The sequence below is a fragment of the Pyxicephalus adspersus genome, chromosome 1 (assembly GCF_032062135.1).
Source record: "Pyxicephalus adspersus chromosome 1, UCB_Pads_2.0, whole genome shotgun sequence".
NCBI classification, from domain to species: domain Eukaryota; kingdom Metazoa; phylum Chordata; class Amphibia; order Anura; family Pyxicephalidae; genus Pyxicephalus; species Pyxicephalus adspersus.
This window is the reverse complement of record NC_092858.1, coordinates 61,331,919-61,358,024: the sequence shown is the minus strand read 5'-3', so window position 1 is coordinate 61,358,024 and position 26,106 is coordinate 61,331,919. Positions and strand designations below refer to the sequence as shown.

The following is a 26,106-nucleotide window of genomic DNA, read 5'->3' as shown; positions in this document are numbered from 1 at the left end:
ATATATATATATATATATATATATATATATATATACATATTGTTGTCAGGACACCTTACTATTAACGTGCATAAAATGATAAGGAATGGTTAGTCATTATACCTTAATAATATTTAGGATATGTATATTTTTGGTTATTAGCATGTGCTATCTGATATATCAGCTCTATATTAAATACAACATCAGCTCACTGTACCTTGATAAGACTTGTTTTTTGTAAAATTCTGAATCTTTTACAAAATAAATAAAAAAGTTATGATAAAACCCACTGTTTTACATAAAACGTGCCACAGATATCTCAGCACAGATGATCATCTACATATGATTTTGTGAACACATAACAGATTTGATAGGGTTGTAAACAGTATATAAAATGTGTTTTGTAAAATATGTTATTGAATACACTGAATAAAGGGTAGGTGAACACATAGAGCCTGATTTATTAAAGTTCTTCAAGACTGGAGACGATACACTTTTTACAGTGAACCTGGGTGATCCAACATGGAATGGATCTGGTCCAGGACTGAAAACATTTGCTGACTTTTAAGAAATCCATCCCAGGTTTGTTGGATCACCAAGGTTCACTGATGAAAGTGTATCATATCTAGTCTTGGAGAAGTTTAATAAATCAGGCTCATATACTTTTTTGTGTCTAATCTTTACTTACGCATTAAATCGAGCACGAACAATAACCCGACAAAAGTTCCTAAATCGGTGCTCACGGCCAACAATAAAGAGTGGCTTGTCGAAGTATGGATGATTCTCTCGTAATTCCTCTTCTTGTACTTTTCTAGTAAAACAAAAACTAAAGTGAGGCCTTTAACAGGTAACATGTATATTTAAAAAATACCTAAAAAAATCAAAAATACCTTTTCATCTCTGCTTGCTCTTTTTTTTCTTGAATCATTTTAATTTCACTGTCTTCCCTCTGAGCATTTCTGTACCGAACTGTGTTGGAGTGCTACAGATAAATAGGGGCAAGCATAAAAATCTCATAAAGATTTGTCCAAAATATTAAAACACAGTTTAACACTCTTTTCCCAGAAAAATACATTTTAGCATTGCATTCATTCCCAGACATTTCTGTTCCATTTCCATTGTACCTGACTGTGCATAAAAGTATAGTTAACTAATAACTAAACCAAAGAACAAAAATGTAATATATTGCAGCTTACCTGATGTGTGGCTGTATTAGTTTTTTTTACATTGCTTGATTTAGGCTTGCCCTTTTGCAAGTTCCTAGTGTATTGGAACCATTATAGTTCAGTTTGCGCCCAGTACTCTAGTCTAACGTACTCAGAGTTATTTCAGAATACAGATATTCATTTTAGAATAATTTAAGTGACACTCCAATCCCCAGAACAAGAGACAAGGGGGATCTTCCAATAGGTCACCTGTTGTAAGGACAACTTGGTGGGGAATACATTTTCTTCTGGGAGGGTTCTTCTTACTTCCTAGCCCTACTGGTACACTTCTAGAGAACAGAAAGATTTTGGAGAACCTTTGGGAAACAGAAAGTTTTACAATGCAGGGAAATTGGCAGAGGTTTAATATCTTCTCATTTGGCTATCATAGCCTGCAAATACTAACTTTGATGTTGTGGGGATAATTTACATAAAATTTACATAATCTAATAACCAAAACATTTTTCACCCTTGGCTAGAATTAGCATTCAATGCAATTGCCCTCCTTTTTTTTCATTTCACTTAAAACTTAAAATAGATGTTATTAGGCTGTGTGAATATTCACTTTAATACCAAATTTATGCACAGACATAATGAGGAATTGCTCTTAACATGATTTGATACTGGCTGGCAATATTCACACAATTTATTTTTTGTTAATATTCTTTACTTCTTTAGCAATTCAGCCTTTATGATGTTTTGTTAATATAAACAAAATTGTAATCACCAGTGTCTGAATAAACTTACATCTTGAGTTAGGGTTTCCAAAGATTTCCCCCTGCTGATTCTTTGACTGTTTGAGCCATGTCTTAATGATCTGTGACAAGCGACACAATTGCAACAGAGAAGAAAAGAAACAATTTTAATGATATATTTGACCCGTAGGTGCAGACAATTCTTGAGAAAGGAATAAAAAATGGAATGCTTAGCCAAATATGCTTTTAAAAAGAATGTCAGTCCAGACAGCTTGGGGTGTAAGGACTTGTGTCCTCTTAAAATGATATATAATCTACTTTAACAAAGAACACATTCTTTTCTTTGATCTTTAAATTGATAGTGGAGCTGTTTTGAATAAAATTACATTTCTAATAGTACATCTTACAGCGGAATGTGTAGAAGAAAACGTTGTTATTCTCATTGTGGAACATTAGTGCAGAGCCAACAATATTGTGACAGATGGAAGGGAATGAAAATGTAATACTTTCTGGCTAAAGTTACCTTCTTTCTTGACGTATATGATGTTGCACACTAAGGATTGATCTCTCCTTGGCAGGCTGCCCTTCAAAGGAACCACTCAGCATGCGCTGCCTTGTGCATGCTCTGAAAGAAATGATTTGCAAAGGGGAAATAAATTAGACTGTGCAACATGAAAAGATGCTCGGACTCCGCTGTCTGCTAGTCTATAAATGGAAACACATACCTTTGTCAAAAAGCTTTAGACTATACATCACCACAAACAAGACAGTACTTTGTCAACCTTAATTTAAGCTGTGCTGTGTATTTCACAGGACTGTGTGCAGATGTTTTGTTTAAAGCGAAGATTTTTTTTTTTAATGTTTCCAAAAAATGGGTTATTGCTAGATATATTACATACACATTTATCTTCCACAAACAGCAACTACAATACCAATATGGTTACAGTATAGGGTGTGTTTTTTAGAGAAGTGTAGAGAATGAAAAATGTTTCAGCACAGGTATTAAAAGACTTTTAGCAGCGTTTATTTATCCCAAAAAATGTGCTTTCTATTTAGTTTGTGATGACTTCAAATCATCATTTCTCAAGCATAAGACACACATTGAATACTTTTGTGTTGAAAACTAGATGAACTGAATCAAGGATCTTATGTTTCTCTGAACTCTCCCTAGAACTCCTGTTTTTGTAGTCACCAACTTATCCAGTTGGGCTTTGGTCTTCTGTATTTCCCCTTTATTGTTAGAGATTATATTTTGTAACATGCCAACCCCTACTTTGGGTTTCAGGTTTTTAAACCTATTTGGACTTAGTCAAGTTTTTCGGTTTTCTGCCATCTTATCTGTTTCTTTATCCTGCTGCCTTTTTTCTTTAGCCTTAAAGCTGAAATCTAGGAAATCTTATTGCATTACTGGTTAAAAGATTTGTAATTCTGTTTGGCCAGTCTTGTCTTTTCTACACCTTGGACACACTGCTCAACCAGGCAGCTGGCACATTTTTTTCCTTAGTCACTTCTGCGTACAAGTTGCATGTATCATCATCGCCTCTGTCCAATTACTCAATAGGGGGGGGGGGGGTATCCAAACTCGGTAGGCTGATCTTACTAGCAGTGCAGTGTCATAATATTCATCTGCCAGTAAAAGAGTAAACATATATGTTGCACAAATTCTTGCTTTTAATTACTTTACATTGCTTACTGTGTCTTCATTTCAGTGTAACCTTGCTTTATGTGTTACCCTGCCCTTGAGCTCTGAATATATGCATTACTGCACTTTGTTCCCTGCATGAGGTCGGCCTGTTATTCTTCTTTCTTGCTATCTTGTCCAGTTTGTGTGTTCCCTTTCTTTGATGATTTAGTTCCTGGTACCCTGATATATGGGGGGATTATTAGGCACTAAACATAAAGCAGTGGAAAACACAGTGGGGTCAGTTATATAAACCAGTAGTGTATAAACAATTGTTTTCCTTTTCCTCAAAAGTCACCTATGAATGTGTTAGTCTAACTGTTTTTAAACATTTAAAATGGACTAAACATCATAAAAGAAACTTAGAAAAAGTGAACAAGCTTTTGATTTTATGAACAAGGTCACAACATTTTTCAGGAAATGTGAGTATTTCTAATTTGAAAAGTCAGAGGAAAAGTGTTGCCTTAGTATAATCAATACATGTGAAAAACATGAAGAACAAATCATAACCAAAAAGAGCCATGGGTATTAAACTCTTTAAACATACACCCCTTTGAGCTCCAGGGCATAAAGACCGCTATAGGGAGAAAAGCTTACTTGTACTGTGAACTCTTTATGTTGATTAAGGGCTCAGTACTGCATTTGAGCCTGTATTTTATGCTAGTGTTCCCTTGGCCAGATTTCTGTTATAGTTTCTGTCTCTGTTAACTATCTGATTCAGATATTTTTGTTCCCATCACACTCCTGTCTTTACTTTTTGGTCTAGGTATTTATAGGGTGATATTACAAAAATATATACAAAACATATACAAAACATCTAAAATTTATTATAGGAGCCACATAGGTCAGGTGTATATTGGTGAAACATCCAATTTTAATGTACACAAGTCCTTCATTAAAAACCCCATTGACTATTTAGGCACCTTTTAATTAACTAACAACTTCTAAATATTCATAAAATATAATTTATATAATAATAAAAATGCAGATGGTGCAGTCTGCCAACAACTCTAGCCACCTTTATAATTTATGCGGAAACATTGCAAGGAATATGACAATACAAGTATGACCTAAAAATATCAGTGAACATTCATCTGCTGCTAAAACACACCCCTCATGACCACCCCCAGTTAAGATTCTATCACATTTTCTCTCAATTACCCTGAATCTCTAGTTGCTTCTGTGTTACTCTGATGCCTGGCAGGAGGTCCATACCCACATAGGATTTTACTTTTCCACTAAGATCATTGATGTTGTAAAGCCTTAGTTTGAATATAGGTTTACAATAATAACATACCTCAATAATCACAAGCCTAGCAGGAGGTCTGCATTCCATAACCACACAAGATTATATTTTTGCACTAATATCATTGATGTTGTAAAGCCTTGGCTTGGATATGGTTGGACAATAATAACATACTGCAATGTTGGTTTATTAATTTTTCAATCGTTACATTATAATACCTTTTAGCAGGGATCGTTGGATGTGAATTTTATTATATACATCTGTATATTCTTTCACTTTGGTCTGCTTGCCACTTAAACTGCCACTCTGCACATATATGTAGCAATATAAATCGCCGTGTAAACTCTGAATCACACTAATAGTAGATTTTGCAGGAATGAGGATTCTCCTTGCCAGCTTGTAACAGTGCTGGGTTAACTGCCAAACAGAAGTGGCATTACACACTCCTCCATTCCCAGAAAAATTTGTTACTTTTTTGGTGACTGACGGATCAGTGGGAAGCGATGAAAATTTATTTCCAGAAGGGGAGGATTTAGGCAAACCTGTTGCTTTTCAATTTTGTCTATCTAAAAACAATTTTTAAAGTTGTTTGGGTAAGTAAGTTGGAGAGTAGATAGCCCCTGACAGTTTTTATTTCTTATCTCTGCTGGGGAGATTTGTTTTTGTCCTAGTGATCACTGTTCTTGTGATGATAATTTAAAAACCCAAAATTTTAACAGTTTTAAATGGAAAAAGATGTCAGAGAAAATCCTCCAGTGTTGTACCAGTTGACAGTTACCAGTGACAGCTAAAAAGTTATAGTTCATACTAGTCACATCCAGCTGAACTTTTTGTGTAATGTTTGTCAAATTTCACCACTCATTTAAGTAGCTTCTCTTGTACTAACCAAAAAACAAAAAAAAAACAGCTAAATGAAACTAACAGCTACTAGGTATTCCAGGTATTGGATGGAAGCAGACAAAATCACCAATTGTCATGTATGTACAGATTTCAATGTGGTGACTTTATGGATTTCTCAGTGCTAAACTTATTACTCAATAGATTATCTCAGTAAATGCTTGAGTTTAAAATGGTCTTTTTATATATTAAAAATACTAATGGCCACCAGCAAATGATGCTCTGATGGCCTCACAAATTTCATTAGCTGGTTAGTAGAAGGATTTATAACTTTTTCCCCAACAAGATGTCTCAACTTTTTGTGGGTTTGCTTTGTGTGCGTACAGGCCTGTTCTTTCACAAATCTATCATCGAATCTACAATTTGTAGGTCTTTGCTAATCAGGAAATTTGCTTTTAAAGCCCTTCTTAATCCACAACTGCTGCTGAATTGTACTATAAGGGCCAAATAAAGCAGAGAGACCACTGCTGGTAAAAAATGCAAACACTGCCAGATACGATCTGTGATAGAGTGACACCAGCAGGAGAAAAACAGTCATTGAAGGTATTGCTTTAATAAAATGAAACCATTTTACCTGAGTATTTTATTTACTGCAGTTTCTTTTTCCAGGAGATTTCTTGCTCTGATACTAAAAACTGATTTGCGTAACTGAAAAAAAAAACAACATAAGTTAAATTTTCTGACAACATCTATATTTGCAGATTTATTTATAAGCTACAAAATACATCTTAGTTTTATGAGATAGTTTTGTATATGCTTTAAAATTGTTCCCTAACCAAATGGCATTTAGTTTGCTATAGCACTGCACACTTTTTAAATACAATTGAATGCAATGCATTAATGGAATTGACTACTTGCATTGACTGTTGTCTTATCATTTATCAAGTGTTGCTATTAACGAAAGATTTATTTATTTCAAATTTTTTACCATTATGCCTATTAGTTTTCTGAGTGGTTTGTTATACAAAGAAAAGTAATGGCAGATGTTTCTTCTTGAAACTTTAGGGAGATGGCAGTACAGGCTTTATTTTCACAGATAAGTTGCATTAAAAAAAATGGGATAAACTAAATTAATTTTTTAACTGTTATTTTTTTATCTGCAAATGAGTACAATGCCAGATGTAGAATGAGTACAATGCCATAATGTAGAATGCATGGAAGGTACAGAAATGGTATATAATACAGTTTGTTATGTGTTTTGAAAGACAGAGAAAGTAAGTATGAATATCCTGTGCTATGTCTGATCCTACAGCTTGGCACGACCCTTGACTCAGCTCTAGGTGACATAATCTCCTCCATAGACATCAATGCTAATCTGTAGCCTAATAATCTCGATTCTTTTGCTGTGAAAAATTCATAAATGTCTGTGCAAATTCTAACAGGATGCAAGTGCAGTTACTGATTAAAACTAAAACAAAAAAGCAAAGAAATACATTTATCTATCTATAACACTTGGCAACCTCTCAATAAACCAAAGTAGCAGTATCGATTTAAAAGGTAATACTATAAAGCCTCTCACAAATGTTAGATTTCTGTTGCCCAAGACTATAGTTTGAGATCATCTCAGATGAAAATCTAGGGTTAACACAACAGTTCCACAATATTGTTTACTGATCCACCTTGTCAGATTCATCAAAGACTCAATGCTAATGTTTTTGGAATGTCTATCCATAGCTTCAGTCAGCATGCTCCCCTGCGGGCTATGTTCTGCCATCATTGTACATTGCCCCCTAAACTTCCTCCACTTCTGTGTAGTAAGTTTTGGTAAGAAATGCCAGCATAGCCCTGACATAACAGTGTCTGCTACCTGTTTAACCAAAATGTCAATTGGTTCAATAGAAGCATCATTAGAAACACCAGCATGGAACTATAGTTGAATTTTGAAACTCAGGCAGGCTTTTATTGTACAACATTGTACAGGCTTTTATTGTACAAAACATTCTTGCCTGTCTGTTTGCCATCTTTTTTTTAAAAAAAAGTGCTGACCTGTGCATACAGCTCAGGGTAACCTGCTGGGAATTTCCTGCAAGTTACTTTATCCTGGCCCAACCAATCAAGATGGCTGAAGACTCAACTCCAGAATGAAGACTGGGTGAAGATGGTGGCACCAACACCGGACAGGTGACTGCAATTAAAAAAATTAAGATCAGGCAGATAGGATTTTTTTACTGCACAAAGGATACCTGTCCCTTCTGCAATATAAGGTAAAAGGATACCTGCATGATCCAAATTTTTTCACACATAAAGCTTTTTACCAAAAATATTAAAATAACAGTAGTAACATATCCGGGTATACAAACAGTGCGTAAAAGCATCATGTAAAGCTTGAGAAAATAGACTCCTGTGTTGCAAATATTTAAATAAAAAAAACAAACATTTCCAGATTCTTATTCTTGCACATCATACTTTTTTTATGGCTTGGTAAACATTTGTACATTTAAATATAATCCAGGCATTCCAAGTTTCAGAAAACATATCTATTCTATCCAAGCTGACAGCTCTTGCTTCCTCTATTAAATATTGTTGTATGGTAGGTATATTGTGTGAATTTCAGAACAAAGAAATAATGCTACAAGCTGCATTGATAAAATGTAGAGTTATTTATTTCATATATCTCTTCAAAGGCATCTTGTGCAAATGCAATAAACATAACTCTGGTCTTAGTGGTAATACTAAACCAGTAATTTGCTGACTTAGACTTTACTTTCCTCCAGAAACCCTGTATCTGGGGACAACTCCACCAAATATGGGTCATTGTACCTATATCTGAATCACATCTCCAGCGCCAGTAAACATACTCTATCCCATTGATCATCTGTTAACTTGAAATCTAGCTCCTGTTCCCAATTCTTTCAAAATCTTTGCAAACAATTTGGTAAGTAATGATTAAGATAGCCATACATAAGGGAGGTGGTTTGCTGACTAGATGCCCCATCCAGACAAAACTGCTCAAACACCGATAGTCCGAGTGGAAATTTTAGCTTGAGATCCAATTTTCTAATATAATGTTTAATCTGTCAAGTCCACCAGGGGAATCCTTTCATCAGATCTTTTAGCTCTATTCTTTATATTATTTTCCCTGATTTGTATAAATCACATATTTTTGGTGGGGATTCCAACTTCCATTCCTCCAAAAATTTACTTTCTAATCCTCGTGTAAAGTCAGTATTTCCAACCAATGGTGTTAGTAAACCAGGTGAGGGAGCTTTACCCCTCTTCTTAAGCAATAAATAAAACTAATGTTGTCCCTATCATTGGATGTTTTTTTACTTGTGTGGGTAAACAATGGGTCTCCAGCCAGGGGATGGTGCCCAACTCCATAGTGCAAGCTGCGCCTTCTTAATTCACCCAATCTTTACACATATGAGTGGCAATTCCAGTCCAAAATCCTGGCTAGACCATTTGCTAAATAACATTGCTGTAAACTGGGAAACCCCATACCACCTTGATTTTTCGCTTCAGTCACAATTGCGTAGCTCATCCTGGGTGGGCGACCCTGCCATAGAATGCTTGTGAGAAGGGATTGTAATTTATTAAAAAAGAATGTCGGAACTGACACTGGTATAGTTCTAAAAATATGCAACAATCCAGGGAGCGTGTTCATTTTTTTCATGGCTGCTCTACCAAACCAGGAGATGGGTTTTTTTTTTTTTCATCTTTGTAAATCCTCCATGATCACAATTTTTTGGCCGCTGCTTTTAGATTAACAAACTTTCCATTATGATAATGCATGTATTTATTTGAATAATAATAAACAACTATTTTGCATCTTTTCAATGTTACTATCACAGAATAATTGGGAATAATCAGCTGAAATATTTCATAATTACTAAAATTATTCTGTTGCTTGTTATGAAACCTTCGAAGGTTATGCTTTGATTATCAAAACACTGACAGAACAATCTGCCAATGCTTTTTATCACCAGGAAGCATGACAATCTGCTCAGCATTTTCCAAATGTGTTTGTGCCGATTATGAAAGTTAACATTAACCATCTTCTATGTCAACTGTTGAAAAATAGGCTTTGTAGTTTTTTTTTAGACTGTTTAACTACTGGGTTTGTGGAAAACCACACTCATAAAGTATACATTCATTAGACACTCTATAAAAGTGTACAGTTATTTGGACTAATCAGAAGGATTACATTTAGGATACATAGACATAATTATGTGCATACTATTGTTTTTGAGAGCCTCTCATACAGGCTCCTTATTTAACCCATTTAAGTTTAGACTTAATGAAAATGATTGTCTTGTATATTGTGCTAAAAACTCCTTTGCCTGAGCATTATTCACTCAGTAATCATATGGGTGAGATAAAATTTATGATCAAACATTAATGTCATTTTTAAGAATATTATGGTATGTAAAATGATGATATTCACTAAGTACTATTCCAGCTGTTTATTTTTTGGTTTTTTTTTGGTTTGTTAGATCAGCAAGAGATGAGATTACTAATAAAGTAGACCTATCATCACATGCTCATCATTATGTAAAAGGGTGGCTTTTCTTTTTAAATAATGAAAAAAATGATTATTTAAAAAAAAATGAATCCTATTATTTTTCTTGAAACTCCTCACTCTTTACATCCTTACCACCACAGCAGTAAAGACTGAAGGGAAACCCGCAGCTTCATATGTGACATCCAGGTATCCCAGATGAATTTCCGAGTCTAGGGGTGCCCACACTTTTTTAGCTTGCAAGCTACTTGAAAATGACTAAGTCAAAATGATCTACCAACAATAAAAATGCTAAACATATATTTATTTATTTATATACAGAGTATGACACAGAAATGACTGAAGCTAATGATACATTAAATGGCAGAACATTGCACAGACATTGCACTACAAGACTATAGTGACAGGAAAGCTACAGTTCACCTGTCATAGGAGAATGATGTGCTGCACAAGTAAAAGAACTAATAATCTGTACAAAGGTATCCCGGAGATTGAACCCTGACCCCGAGCCTAAACTGACTTGGCTGCCCAACACTGCGTACCTCAGACTGCCCTCCTGCCCTCTCTGCCTCCCTCCCCACTGTTACACGAGCCTTCTCACGCACGCACTGAAAGACATCCCCAGCATCCCTATAGACGTACAGCAGGAAGGGGTAAGGCAGGGCTGCGTGATCAACTCACGTTGCCTTTGCAATCGACCAGTAGATTGCGATCGACGTTTTGGGCACCCCTGTCCTAGTCAGTAAAAAAAAAGTTCTATGCAGTGCACCTCTACACAGCATTGGACAGTTACTAGCTTTGTCTGGGGTAAGAAAAACTAATTGTTTTAGAATAATTATTATCCTCCGTGCCCAGCAGACAGTGCTCATCCTCCACAATGATGTTATTCCACAACCTCCTAAAGATAGTTCAGATTTAGAGATGCTACATTTTCATATTCTAAAAAGAGAAAAAATGTACAGCTTGCATTATCATTCTTTGACTTTTTTGTGCAGTTCTACATGGTAGGTTAGTTTTTAGCAAAATGACGTAAATATGTTACGTTCAGAACTAGATGAAAGGGCTTAACTGAAAAATGTTGCCTTTGATTTAAAAGATTTACTTATTTATTTTATTTGTATATTTATATACATTAACCACCTAGCCGGTATGCCCGACCTTCGTACGGGCAAAAAAAAATGGCTAGGATGGTTAGGATACACAATTTTGTCTAAATGTTAATAGTAAGACTAATATACCAAAAATGAATGTATCATATTAATGTTTAATTATCCTATTTTTGGGGGGCTTAAAACCTTTTTTTGGGTTTGAAGCCCCTCTCTCTTTCTGCCATGGCGTTAACGACCGAATAGGGTCACAGTGCCTCCTGGAATGCATGACATAGATATCCCAGGAGGCTCTGTGCTCCTATTTAGATTTCCTCCTATTTAGGCTGCCTCTTTCTGTGAATGCCAGAGATTGTTGCTTTTTCAAACTTGGGAAAAAATTCCAATCTCCCGCAGGGGCAGGGAGATCAGCACACCTTTATCCCCCATTTCCAGCAGGCTATGTCACTTGATCTCATGCCTGTGCAGTGGGAGATCAGGTGACATACCCAGAAGAAAAAAAGAAGACTGTGGAAGATGGCGGTGCCCGGTGCTTCCTCCACACCAGGATGAGGAACGAATACAGTATGGCGTGTGACCCAATCTAGAAAAGCTTCAGAGGGATTGAGAGATCTGCAGAAGTAAAGCTGAGATTTTTGTTTTTTTTTAAGTTTATTTCCACTTTAAGGTTTTCAGCTAACGCAGACCAGTTGGGTAGTCCAGTTTTATAAGGTAAGAAAAATATATACTTTATATCTAAACAATACACAACATTCATATACACCATAAGAATTACCTGCACATTTTTACAGAGGCACTAACCAAATTCATTGCAACACACTAATCTATATGTGGTTGGCTGCATATAACAATTTGGTTGTGTTTTTCATAATTTGAACATCAAAGTTTTTGTTGGTTTTCATTGTTAAACAAAATAATAAATTCACTTGTTGCCGTAGAAACAGGAACACAACAGTTTCATTGGGAAAAAAAAGTTATTTGCAGAAAATAGAACATGTTTTATCATTTTCTGTATCTTTTTCTTAATGGTTTAGCAAACCCAATGCTCAGTGATGACATTCATTTACTGAAAGAGTTTGTAAAGTGTGTCTAATTGTAGGTTTAGTAGGACAATACTGGTTGATATATGGAGGAAGGCACTGGACCCTAAATCTTTGAATCTTTCTGTATTAATCCCAGAGACAATAAACAGTCTAATGTGTCAAATGGGCCATTTCAGTTTATGATGAAAAACCTGTCTGACTATTGTTCAGTAATATGTCTCCTGAGCATATCATAAATTAGAAGTACTGAATATAGAACATTTTAAATATATGTAATTATGATTAGAATTTGTGTATTCATACACATACTACCATAAAATACAATGTAATCCCTCAGACCTTTTTAGCCACCATTCTTGTAGGCTTCAAATATAGGTTTCTCCATAAAATAAAAAAAAATATTAGTAATAAAACTTTTAAATGAATGAAAGAACCAAAGATATGTTCAGAGATTGCACATATTTCTTTCTACAACCAAACTCATGTACCACAAAAATGGCAGTCAAGCAATTATTTACTGCATTCATTGCTTTCTTTGTGTTAGTGAACAAGACCATGAAGCTAGTGTGCATTAACTGCTTGTCACTCCATTCTCTGATAAAATTTCCAAGGCTATGTATACACGTTGAATTTTTGTCGTTTGAAACCACTGTGAAAGACCAAAAGATGAATGAACAAATGCTGTACATAAAGGGATGTTCTGTTCTATGGAGAGGGGAAGAAGGAGAAGGAGTAAGCGCCGCCAGCTGCACGTTCCTCCATTTATTTCCATGGTGGTCTTCCGTTATTCGTTGATCTGCCAGGACAGATTCATGAACGACGTCAGACCCCCGCTGTACACATGTCGGATTCTCATCCGAGACGAGCCCTCAGACGAGAATCGTCTGAAGTGTATACGTAGCCTAATACATCTAGCTGCAATAAAAGATATTGCATACTGAAAGTGATGACGCATGTAATAGTGATAATGTTCAATTCATCAAAAAGAAAAACTTTTGAGAGTTATAATTGCATGCAATATTTTCACTGCAATTAGCTCACTTGCTTTTCAGGTCCTCTCACTTTCACCTGTGCAAGGTCCCCTGAATCTGCCCCTACCGGTCCCCAGAGACCACCTAACGCCAAGTACATGCTCTTATGATCTATTGTCTGGACTATTGTAACATCCTTCTCTGTGAGATTCCACTAACCCGACTCTCTCCTCTACAATCTATTATAAATGCTGCAGCCAGACTCATCCATCCTTCCCACCGCTCCTCTTCTGCTGCATCTCTTTGTAGTTCTCTCCATTGGCTTCCATTTCACCTTAGAATAAAATTCAAGCTCCTGTGCCTTGCCTTCAAATCCTTCCACAGTTCTTGTCCCACTTACATTTCTGACCTGGTAGAAAAATACTCCCCTAGGTGATCTCTTCAATGACCTACTACTGATCTCCTCACCTCTAACCTTGCACATGCACGGATACAAGACTTCCCAAGAGCTGCCCTGACTCTCATTTTCTCAAACTTGCCTAGCTGTCTTTTTCTGTCTCTTCAAACCGTCACTACTTCCCAAAACTCCATATCTCCCCTCCTATTGTGTGATACTTTCACCACCTCCTATATTGTAAGCTCTTCGAGGCAGGGTCCTCTCCTCCTCCTCCTATCACTGTCTGTACCTGTCTGTCTTTTGCAACCCCTATTTAATGTACAGCGCGGCCTAATATGTTTCTATATAAATACTGTTTATTAAATAATAATATTATTAATAATAAACATTATCATCATCATCATCATCATCATCATAACTTGCTTAAAAATGTGTTTCACTAGGTGAACAGTTTACATTTCAGCATTAAAGGACATCTATATCCAAGAAGAATAATGTAATATACTGCAACTAGTCATTCATTGAATGTGGTCCTCTTTTATTTATTTTTTTTCTTTATTTTTACCTGATAATCCTACCTACCCTAAATCATTTCCTACCCTAGGATGACACTCACTTGACAGTAATTGTCAACCTAGGCAACTCTGTTTCTAAATTTTAATTACAGAACAACCCTCGCTTCTAATCTCAATAACATAGAGGGGGCTGCTCTGTAGTAGACAGAAGGGAACTGGGCAGGCCTTATAATACTGTCAAGTATTTCAGAGAAAAGAAGAATGCACAGAAAGTTAGGAGTTTACAGGATTACTAACAAGAAAAATTATTTTTCTGAACATTCAGTGTTTTTTAAACGACAAACCATGGAAAAACAGACATGTAACAGAGATATTTACGGCATTTATTTACAATTGGTTCTGATGTGGGCTTCTGATTTGCAGAGAAATATATAAATAGGTAGTTTAGTCAAAACAGTAATTATAAAAAATAAAACTGTACTATAGACAGATGCTATTTCTTTACATTCTTTCTATCTGTTCCATTTTATTATTGTAATATTAAAGTGAAACAAGTAAAAAATGGTTCAGCAATGGAGTAACATGAGTCTGCTTGTATTTCAGAATTTCAGATTAAAAATAACACATACACACCATCACTAAGATCTACTATACACCGGTACTACATTTTTGAACATAAAATGACAGGAACATGTTGTTACCTTGTCGTTGTATGTTTTGTGCACATGTTATATTTAGAAGCTTAGGTATTCTGTGTAGTTTACATAAACCAACTGATGAGAAGAACTGGCATTTTCTATTCATTTTTTTTTCCACATCTTTGCATTCATTTTTAATTAAGAAAGATATTCATAGTAGCTTTCATTTGCAATTTTATATTGTCAAGGATATGCAATAAATATCTCCTTTTCATGGGCACCTTTGAAAGATGTTATTATTCTATCCTTGAAGTATGTTCCCAGAATCTTACTGACAATACCTTTTCACATCCTTCCCACACACTTCATCCTTATCAAATTGCTTTACATGATGAGTAATCTTCTTCTTAGTTACCACATAATACATTTCCATTTACACGAAAGGACGGCAAGTAACCTAATCCTCTGGGATTATGCATGGTTATAGAAAATGTTTCTATTTTCAGTATGCATCATGATTTAGCCATGTAATGCCACTTATGGTCCATTCATCTTGTATAATTCCTTCATTGGATTTAGTCTGCATTGCAAGGTTAAGGAAAATGATTGCAATAATTACATTTTTTGCAATTATATCAACTGGTTGTTCAGGTGGAAGTGAACGTTATTCAACTAAATAATGCTTAAAATACATGAATAATGTTAAAATAACCGCTAGTGTACGGAATTTAAAGGAACTTTTCACCTTTAAATGACCTACAGTAAATTGCTGCGTCAAATAAGGAAAATATTTGTTACCTTTCTGCAATTTTGTTATCCTGAATCAGTTTTGTTCAACCTAAAGCTTAACTCTAGTGGCAGATACTTTCTTTCCCAGTGCATACAGGAGATTTACTGCTTGTTCAGTCCAGGGATCATGTATTTAAACGTATACTTACCTTTCACATAGGCCTCACACCAGCTGGCACTCTGGTCTACACTCCTTAGTCTTTTTTTCTATTCTCAACACTATACTGTATGTCCCTGTAAGGGGGTTATGCTCTGGATCGCCTTTACTTTGTTCAAAGGACACATCTGATTCATCCAACTTATATCACAGCGAGGTATAAGTGTCCAATTGGCTTCCCGCCAGGTTTATTAAAGGTTGCACAATAATACAAAACAACAAAAAGAAAACCTTGCCTGTCTGGCACTCACTAAACATTAGACTTTCCTGTCTATCAGCTGGAGGGCTTCTCCCTATCAGCTCCAAACACCACTTGCAGCAACCTTTTCCTCAGGTGTGAGTTCCTTCTCCCAGTCCACCTTCCTGTGTCCCCAGGCGGACAGACTTTCTGAGCCTCCCAAACTGAGCTCTCTCTCTCTCTCTCTCTCTCTCACACACACAGTCCGCCTAGCTGTGTCTCTCTAGGCCAGGCTGAGCCTCCACAGACCCTGTCTGTGTCTCTCCAAAATTAGGCTCCTCACTGAGCTCCTGCCTCTGGGTTATATCCCACCCTCAGTGCTACTTCTCTAATTACCTCGCAGGTGAGTTTTCCACCTGCTACTTTACATAGGAGGGGAATCTTGGGCAACTATACCTCACATAAAGAGGCATCCCGGGCAAATATATCTCCCTTCCACCTCCAATCCTACATTGGTATCACAGTCCCTTCCATTTTTTATTTTACTACACCTATATTTAGTAGAGAACAAACAAAATTACATAACGGGATAAATGTGACTTACTCTTTTCAAGTTGGTGCTTGGTGGTTGGCACCTAGCAATGCCACAATGTAGGATCCCTATCCCTCTATAGGTTCCAACATGTTTTAATTTAGGACTTACCAAGTGCTTTTTTATTTCACTTTGAACAAAACTGCAATAGATTTAAAGTAAGGAAATTATGGCATGCTGGTATTTCCATAATTAGAGTCCTAAATATTTAATATTTAGCTCTGGATAGGATTACAAAAGGTTTTTAAAGTGTTCATTTTTACCAAATGTAAAATTTAGTATATCAGAGAAGTAATTTTTCCTGGACTTTGACATTGAAATTTCTATATGATAAATCCAATCCTCCCCCTTTTTATCTGTATATACAGCTAAATTTTTCAGAATTCTTGAAGGTTAATGTTTTTCAGGGTTGCTGAAGGTTCAAAGGCAAAAGATGAAGATGATTCACAGCTGACTCATTTGGTTGGAGCTGGATTACCCACCAGGTAGATCTCTAGGGGCCCTTAGGACCTAAGAGGATCCAGCTCCTAGTGTAGATAACTATTGCTTTATTCATGTATAATTGTTTTTTTTTTACTCACATGCATTGCACTAGGATTTATTTGGCACAAAAGTACACAAGTCAGTTTAGGAAAACAATGCAGGAGAGCTATAGAAGTTGCAGGGTTCAGCTTTTTCCCCGCATTATATAATAAAAAAGTATGTTGTGAAGAGAAAGCCAAAGGTATACTTTTTAAATGAGCAGTTAGGGATAATCCATTCTACCAGTTTTTTCTGTTACAGGTTGAAATTTAGCAGCAAAAACTTGGGAGCTGCTGTGGAGGACAGATTACACTGCTGTGTAGTGGGGAGAGTGTTCCCTCATGCTTGTTTGAGGACAACACAAGTACACAAATCTTTTGGATGACATGCTTGGGGGACGCCTTATAACTGTATGTATCATTGTAAAGTAGTACCTTTTTAAACAAAAAGGTAGATTCAAAAACACTTTGTCAGTAAGAAGTGATTTTAAGCAAAGCTTTGCTGCCAAAAACAGTTAACCTAATGACCATGTCTTGCCAAAATACCCTCCTAAAAAACAAAATCTGAAACATGAAGAGTATCTCATAGTAACTGAACAAAGTAAATATGAATAGCTTTTAAATAAAAAAATAAATAAAAGACTGCAATTGCCTATTTGACCGTTCTCTCCCTATGCAGTTTGTCAGCTTTTCCTTTCCTTTTCCTACAACAGTTTACAATATACTGGCTCTATGGCTTCACTGTCCCCTAACTCATTTCATAGTGAGTGGGCTGATTTATAAAAAAAACCCTTATTGAACCGTATAGGCCTGCCGGGCATAGTTCAAAGGCCATGTAGTGCATTAGGGTTTTAACAACATTTTCTCTGGCAGATCCGCACATAAATCTTCTGTGACAGCAAATCTCAATCCTGCATAATAAACCTCAAACCCATGGTAATAGTGAACCAAAATGTTATCTCTAGTGAGCAGATGATTGCATGAAAGTTTCAGGGCTTGCTATCTGGGATCAGAGCTGTGATTGCTAAGAGAAAAATCACCTAGAGAAAGCACAACTAAGTGAGATTTAAAAAAAATTCTAGTGGAACGTACAATACAGCATCACAGAATACAGAAGTCTGGGTGATGTAACAGATAGCATAATGTATGTGGGGCAGCAATTTGAAGTGAGGTGTGGTGTGACATTACTACAAAATTTTTTTGATCAAAACTGTAGAGTATTTGTACTATATTCATGCAAATATGGAATCACATTTCAAATAAAATAATATATGTCATTAGAGTATATGATGGATTCAAAACAAAAACATGAAATAAAGAAAAACACTCAGGTCCTCAGGGACACAGTAGAAAATTGTGTGATCACACCAAATTATTAAATTAAATATTATTTAAAATAATAAATTATTAAATATTCATAATATATTATACAAAATTTTCCTATTTCAGAAATTAGACTTTCTGACTGCTTAAAAAAAATAATACCAACATGAAAACATCTTGTCTATTATTTTTCCAAATCACTTTCTGAATACCAATAATGGAAAATGACACTTGGAAATAGAATATGGGGCCCCAAAGTCTTTACAGTTGCTAGGGCAGGCTGTAGTTTTTAATATACTACTGTGTGTGCTATGTACCAGTCTTCACAGTGCATGATTCAGAATACTTTTCTGACAGCAGAAATTGTTTTGCTATTGCTTTTTTTATCCATAATGCGTGTATGTGTAATGCACAAAAGCAGTAAAAAACACAATAATACCAATTATTTGTAAACAAATAAAAGCCATGTGCTCCAATGAACAAACGAAGAATTGTATTAGGATCTATAGCTTACCTTCTGATCAATGTACTTGTTTTCTTCAATTCCAGATCGTTTAGAATGATCACAAGAAGAAGATGACGCTGATGGAAGTCTTCTTAGTAAGCAGCTAGTATCCTGTTGTTGTCGGTCAATGAACTGCTTCATGAAACTTTCCCTGAAAGACAAAAAGACATCTCAATTTTAATGAGTGTTTGAGGAGAGTGGAACACACGGGCCGTTATAACATTATAACAAAAAATACCATTGATGAAACAAATGAAAAAAACAGTTGTGACTGTTGAACTGGAGAAATAACTTACCACAAGCAAAACTAGTTTAATCTAAAGCTAATTTAAACCTTTGATTAAATCAAACGTATAGATTTCAGATGATAAAAAAGTTTGCAAAGTCATTTTATTTAATTTCTTTTTTTATTAAGGCAACCGCAACCTGAGTAGAAAAACCTGTCCTCTGCCAGCATGCTGCAAAAAAGGACCCTTGCAATGGTCTTTCCTGAAAAGGTCTCCTATGGTAGAGCCATAGCTTTCCAATCCGTAAGGAATATAAAGTGTAAATGGGCATTTTAGCTGATTTAAACTGAACTTCAGTTGGCTTTTAGGCTGCCTCTTGAAGAGAAAAATGAGCAAGTGGTCTGAATACACACTGTGTGAGGTAGAAGAGATTTTTAGAAACTTACTCGCCTATTATTTCTGCTTTTTCAATGTGGGCTTTACAAGAAAAATGTACACCACTTTCTATTAGGTCTTTGATATATTTGTAAACATTACATATAAAAAAAATACTTTCTTTTCTGCTATCTTCTGTAAGGTATGTTCTATGTTTGTAAATACATTCTCTAGCCAGCAGTTTGGCCTGTAGAGATTTATCAGCAATACTATTTAGGAAAATATGCGCTATCCTTGATGTATCATTAACCTAAACAAGGCAACCTAGGGTAGTTTGATTAAACTAAGCAGGAAGGAACTTCAGTGCAGTCCTACAATCTATCTATACTGATTTTTCAACAGTACTAGCGGGGAGCAACATGATGCAATCTAGCTGCGGTAGTTTTCATACAATTGAAAGCTACATTTCCTTGGTATTTTACAAGACATTTTATTATTGTAAATCAAGTGCTTATTCCATCATATGCTTAGTTTGAAGTACATGGACTTGTGGTGATAATTTAAATGTGATGGTAATTCATTTTTAAGGTGGATGTGAATGCATGAACTTAAAATTATTGCACAAAATCTATTGTATCATGGGGCTCTATTTATTTTTAAAACAGTGAATCAGACATTCCCTCCAATGTTATTTATTGGCAGTAATTGCTAACCACCAGGGAATATCAATTTACCTTTTTTTTTAAATAGAGCCCTAAAAGTATTTTATATCATTAAAGCAGCTGTTCCGCCTCATTGTAACATCACAGTGAATTCAAATTTTTTGTGTCTAACAAGCCAATGATCCCCTACAGTCCTAAGATGCTCACATTCTTTCTTTATCAATAAACTGATTGAAAAAATATAAAGACAATTCAAATTTTCAATTAAAACGTAAATACAAATGGTAAAAAAATTCAAGCATAATAAAACACATACACTAAAAGCAGTGCAAAACAATAAGTAGAAAAAGAAAAGACAAGTAAAGATAACGCAATTATAAACTACAAACTCTTTTCATTGCTAAAGAAAAGGAGTTGTTATGGTTGACCAGGTTGACCAGTTATAGAAGGGCAATGCCCATCGCACTGATGAGTTATAGAAAAAACAGAATATTTGAAAAAATCCGAATATTGAAGGCGCAGTCCCTGATTAGGACAGCATGGGAAAAAAATTCTACAGAAAAGAAAAAGAATTGACAAAGAAGACCGGTTACAGAGAGTAAGGAACAAAAGGGGGAGTCTAAACAGGACAAGGCACATCCCTATGTTTTAAGAGGATAAGAAGACTCCAATAGACAGGAAGCTATAAAGAGAAAGAAGGCTCAGGCTGAGGAGGGGGAGAAGAAAAAAGAGAAAAGCAGTTGGTGGGGCTTGGGGGTCAGAGTGTAACACTCCAGCTCCTACTATATATGTGTCACTCTATGGTTTTGTAAAAATTAAGGTGGAAGTGTTCAGGTGATTAAAAAAAGGACTATGGGTGTCAAAGAAAATACTGGTCAGCTTTTCATTACCCAAATAAATATTCCAATCTGGATTCAACCTCTCAAAAAAAAATATCTGAGGGGATCTCTGGGCTAAAGCAATCACTTTTTTAGCTACCTGGAATACAAAATTAATTAGCCTCTGCTGGGGGACACTAAAAGACATGTCAGGAAGGGAAAGTAATGTATGCCAAGGGCCTGAGACAAATGCCCTACAAAACACTGTGAAAAGTGAAAAGTAAATTATAAACGTAAAAACCTGAACCCTTTCAATTTTGGGCAAGGCCACCATGTATGTAACATGTCTCCCAGAACACTAAAACTGCAAAAGCAATAACTAGAATGGGCAGAGTCCATATGTACTAGACTAGAGGGTGTCAGATACCACAGAAGTAACACTTTGTATGTTGCCTCCACAGCCTGTATATTATTAGAACAAGAGGATAATGATTTCCACATGTCAGCCCATTCCTCATCAGATTTCAAAGGACCTAGATGCCTTTTCCATCTGCATACATAGGATAGGGCAGTACGGGATGGCAGAGAAATGAGTTGGCACTAAAGTAAAGACAGGCCAGGCGACAAAGGACATTGTAGGCAAATACACTCAAATGTAATTGTGACTGTGCAACTAAGTCCCTTAGCCAGTGGGCCAACCCAGTGGCAGAAAAGAAGATAACAAAATAGCAGAATCTCACAAGATAAATGCATTGATCTTATCTTGAAGGCTACGTAGAAAACAGGCGGGGAATAGCAAGATCACAAGTTTGAATACCTGTCAGAGACAGAAGATGATAAAGGAAGTCATAAATAAATAAAGAAAGTTATAAGAGGTCCACCAATGAAAAGGGCCCTGGATTTGTTAAACCAGAAGAAAAAAAAAAGGGGGATTAGGAAGTAGTGGTTGCAAAGGGCACCACGTCGATATAAGTATAGCAGAGTCTTTAGGAGAGTTGCAGATTTTTAGGTAATGTAACATTAGTGAGCTGAGAAATTTAGGATGGACAGTCAGATAATTCTGAGAGCAGTTTGGGTGGGCATAAAATGTTATTAAATGCGAGACACTAAGCCCTCCCAAGTGTCTATGAGTATACAGAGTATGCCTGTCCATTGTAGATCTATCTTGTCCCAAGATAAATGCATTGACCTTATTTTGAAGGCAACGTAGAAAAAAGAAGAGGAACAATACAGAAAGGACTCGAAAATAAAAAATCAGTTTGGGCAACCACGTAAATTTTCACATCTCTTCAGCCAAACCAAAAGAGGGGGAAAGACACCCAAGATTTTAGCAAGGAGGTAAATGATCAAAGGGTGATGCCTATTTGCATATTAAGTTTGATAGGACCTGGTAAGCCTGATGTTGAGATTAGATATAGTACAGTGTGATCATATAAAGGGGAAGGCTGACTGAATCTGGGAGAGGAGGGAAGCAGATAAGGAAGCATTGAGTGTCATCAATTTTCAACAGTTTACATGCAACCCTAAAAAGGAAGAGAAATGTTTAAAGCAAACAGAAGATTGGTAAGGGAGATCAGGGGCTGAGTCAAGGTGAGTAACATACCTTTAGCAAATAAAGGTGCTGTTTAAAATTAATGTATCCAGCTTCTACACCAGGGGTGTCAAACTCAAATACACAGAGGGCCGAAATTAAAAACTTAGACCAAGTCGGGGGCCAAACTTAAAAAATATTGAAAAAATGAAGTTTATCCTTCTCATTAGATATAAAACATTTTCATTTGGAAACAAAGAGGTTTTGGTTAACATTCAATCTGGAACAGGCCTATAATAGAGGAAGAGGCCAAAGATGTGGCCTCCTCACACTGCTCACTTCACACTACTTACCTCACACTGCCCTCCTCACACTCCTCACTCACACTGCTCACCTCACACTGCCCTCCTCACACTGCTCACTGTGTGATGCCTGTAATGTGTGAGAGGGGGACGGGGAGGGGCAAGGTTCTCTCACTTGTCACATAGGAGCGATGCCGAGGCTACACTTCCCGGCATTGCTTGCTTCTATGGAACAGTCAATAGCAGTGATGCCGTGAATCGTAGTAGCGGGCCGGCCACATGTAATTAATCTTCAGAATTGTTTGGGGGGGGGGGCAAAAAAGTTTGACACCCCTGTTCTACACAATGGGCCTGAGGGAGGATACACTTTCATCATTGAAGCTGGGCGATCCAGAAAACCTGGAATGGATATGGTCCAGAATTCAAAACATTTGCTAGCAAATAGCAAATTACTTAAAAGAAATCCATTCAAGGTTTACTGGATCACCCAGCTTCACTAATAAAAGTGTATCTTGGACAGCTTTAATAAATCAGGCCCAAAGAATGAAGCCATTATATGAAGTCCAGAGGAAACCCCAATGCTCCAAGACAAAATAAATATAATTCTAAGAGACACTATCAAATGCTTTCTGTATATCTAAAGAGAAAAGAAAACTGACTGTCTTTCATAACACAATGGCAGTTGCTGCAAGTCTGCTGTGACATATCTGAACGCTCCTGTAACATTTTGGTAGTTCCTCTACAAGGCTTTTAAATTGTGGGAGCAGTGTCTTGCAATGTGGCATTATTAGGCAAACTTGCAGGCTTATAATAACATTGGAAAAATAAATAGAAACATTAGACCTAACTAGTAAACCAAGGCTTTATGACAATGCTCACTTCTAATAAGTCACAACCTTGAACTTTGCATGCTGCTCTGGTATACTTCCCTTCTTTACCCTCTCTGGAAGTTGAGAGAAATACTCACGCTCAATACAGCTCTATACCAGCAACCTTTTTCCCATACGAAATGCATGCACATTTTCATACAAAATCCTTTACAAAAAACATTTTTTGTTTAACAGCACTAGTGCTTAACATTTTTGTTGCATACAAAAAAAAAATCCTTGTCAATGAACAGCTTAGATATTTTTTAGGAAAAACTCTGCAGTAAAACAAGAATTTTATGAATAATGTTATTAATATGCAGAATTAGTCTTGGAGAGAGCCTGAAATCAATTTCCATCTGAGGCAAGTGATTCACTATACTCAAAAATACACATAGCACAGCAGAGAAAGTTTTTTGAATAATTACCAACATTATCTATATACTATACAATGACATAAGAAGCAACATACAACCATACAGGAAAAGCAAATTAAAAAAGCATTGGATTTTAATATTCTGCTTTAAAAGATGGTTCTATTTTGTTCACATGAAATGTTCTCTAAAATGTATCCATTATTGAAGCCTGGCATCGATGACAGCATCTCACAGGCCAATAGTCAGTGTGGGAGAGGGTTAAATATCTTTCATTAGTGTGTGGGTATATGAGTATGAGTATGGATTCTGGCTACTGCAGCAAATCATGTGCAAAATAAGTAGGCGTTCCTGATCCCTAATTGACTGTCTTATAAAAAATAATGAATTTACACTGCACACTATTATGTTGTTACATCATATGTGACCCCTTTTATGATTTATGGGTCACTTAAATTACACAGGTCAATATGTCATTTTCATCAGATATAAATTTATGTGGGCTTTGTAGAAGTTTTAATGCGGTTTTCAAATCTTTGTTTAGTTTTTCTCTAGCACGTCTAGTTTTTGTGATGCAGCTAATTTTATATTGCGTTAAATTTGTTATAAATAGCCTTAACATATGACAACATTTAATGACAGTTTTCTTTTTTTAAGGTTAGAGACCGCACTAATTGCGCTTAATTTCATTTGTCATCATGACTAGAAACTGCCTTAATGATCCAGATAGTTTCTGTTATGTGTGTGGTTCATTCATGACGAAAGCACGTCGCCAAATTACTACAGAACTTAAAAAGATATACAAATATTATTTCAGCTGTCCACTTGGTGACCAGGATAAACCTCTGGCTCCACATGCCATCTGTACCAGCTGTTCCAAAGGACTGCGTGACTGGCTAAATTGGTGTAAAGCAGCAATGCCATTTGCAATCCCAATGGTGTGGAGAGAATCGCGAGACCATTTAATCAACTGCTATTTTTGCTGTGTCAACAAGAGTGGATTCTCAGGTAAAACTAAGCAAAAAATCCCAGCCTCAATTCTGCAATTAGGGCTGTTCCCCATAATGATTCATTGCCAGTTCTGGTACCACCACATGATGGATTTGCTTCTGTAGAAAGTGATGAGGAATGCGCTGGAGTTGCAGCCAGTTACAACCCTGAATCATCTGACCCTGACTACTTGGCCGATGAAGATTCAGAACCAGAGACCTTTACACAAGCAGAGCTGAATGATCTCTTTTGTGATCTAAATCTCTCCAAAGACAAAGCAGAACTTCTTGCTTCAAGGCTTAAACAGAAGCACTTGCTTGCAATGGGTGTAACTGTAACTCACTACAGAAAACAAAATCATAACTTGACAACGTTCTTCACTTGAGATGGCTCACTGTGCTACTGTCATGATATTAATGTACTCTCTAACAGTTTGTCACAAGAGCATGTTCCATCTGAATGGCGTATCTACATTGATTCCTCTAAAAGAAGCTTGAAAGCAGTCTTACTGCATAATGGTAACTCCAAACCAAGTTTACTGATTGCCCATTCCGTTAACCTAAAGGAGTCCTAAGACAACATGAAGTTAGTACTTGAAGCAATCCAGTATAAAACACACCAGTGGAACATCTGAAGGGATCTAAAGGTCATTGGCTTGCTGACGGGAATGCAAGGAGGATTCACAAAATCTCCTGCATAAAGGGAAGGAGTTCAGAATCTGCTTGATTCATACCATAAACCGGGTTGTTGCATGGAATTAAAATTACATTTCTTGCACTCACATCTGTAATTCTTCCCAGAAAATCTTGGTATGGTGAGTGACGAACAAGGAGAACGTTTTCACCAGGACATTCAGTTAATGGAGCACCGCTACCAAGGTTTCTGGAATGAAAGTATGATGGCTGGCTAGTGCTGGATGCTGTACCGCGACAATCCAGACAAAGAGTACACAAGAAAATCATACTCTAAGCATTTCCTGAAGAAACAGCGGTACCTGACTGACACTGTTCAGTAAATCTATACCACAGTGTGCCTTATTTTACTTCACACTGAACAAGTATTAC

At 36.3% G+C, this 26,106-nt stretch overlaps 1 protein-coding gene across 1 annotated transcript in view; it reads right to left on the bottom strand.

The window, feature by feature from the left end:
* Positions 1 to 26,106, bottom strand: part of NALCN (sodium leak channel, non-selective) — a 217,002-nt gene that overhangs the window by 35,592 nt on the left and 155,304 nt on the right. The window contains exons 17-22 of the mRNA XM_072400953.1: positions 18,907 to 19,048; positions 6,278 to 6,351; positions 2,403 to 2,504; positions 1,932 to 2,001; positions 870 to 961; positions 668 to 790 (exon numbers count right to left, since the gene is read on the bottom strand). Of these exons, the coding sequence (XP_072257054.1) occupies positions 668 to 790; positions 870 to 961; positions 1,932 to 2,001; positions 2,403 to 2,504; positions 6,278 to 6,351; positions 18,907 to 19,048 (603 nt within the window). The remainder of the gene's footprint in view (positions 1 to 667; positions 791 to 869; positions 962 to 1,931; positions 2,002 to 2,402; positions 2,505 to 6,277; positions 6,352 to 18,906; positions 19,049 to 26,106) is intronic.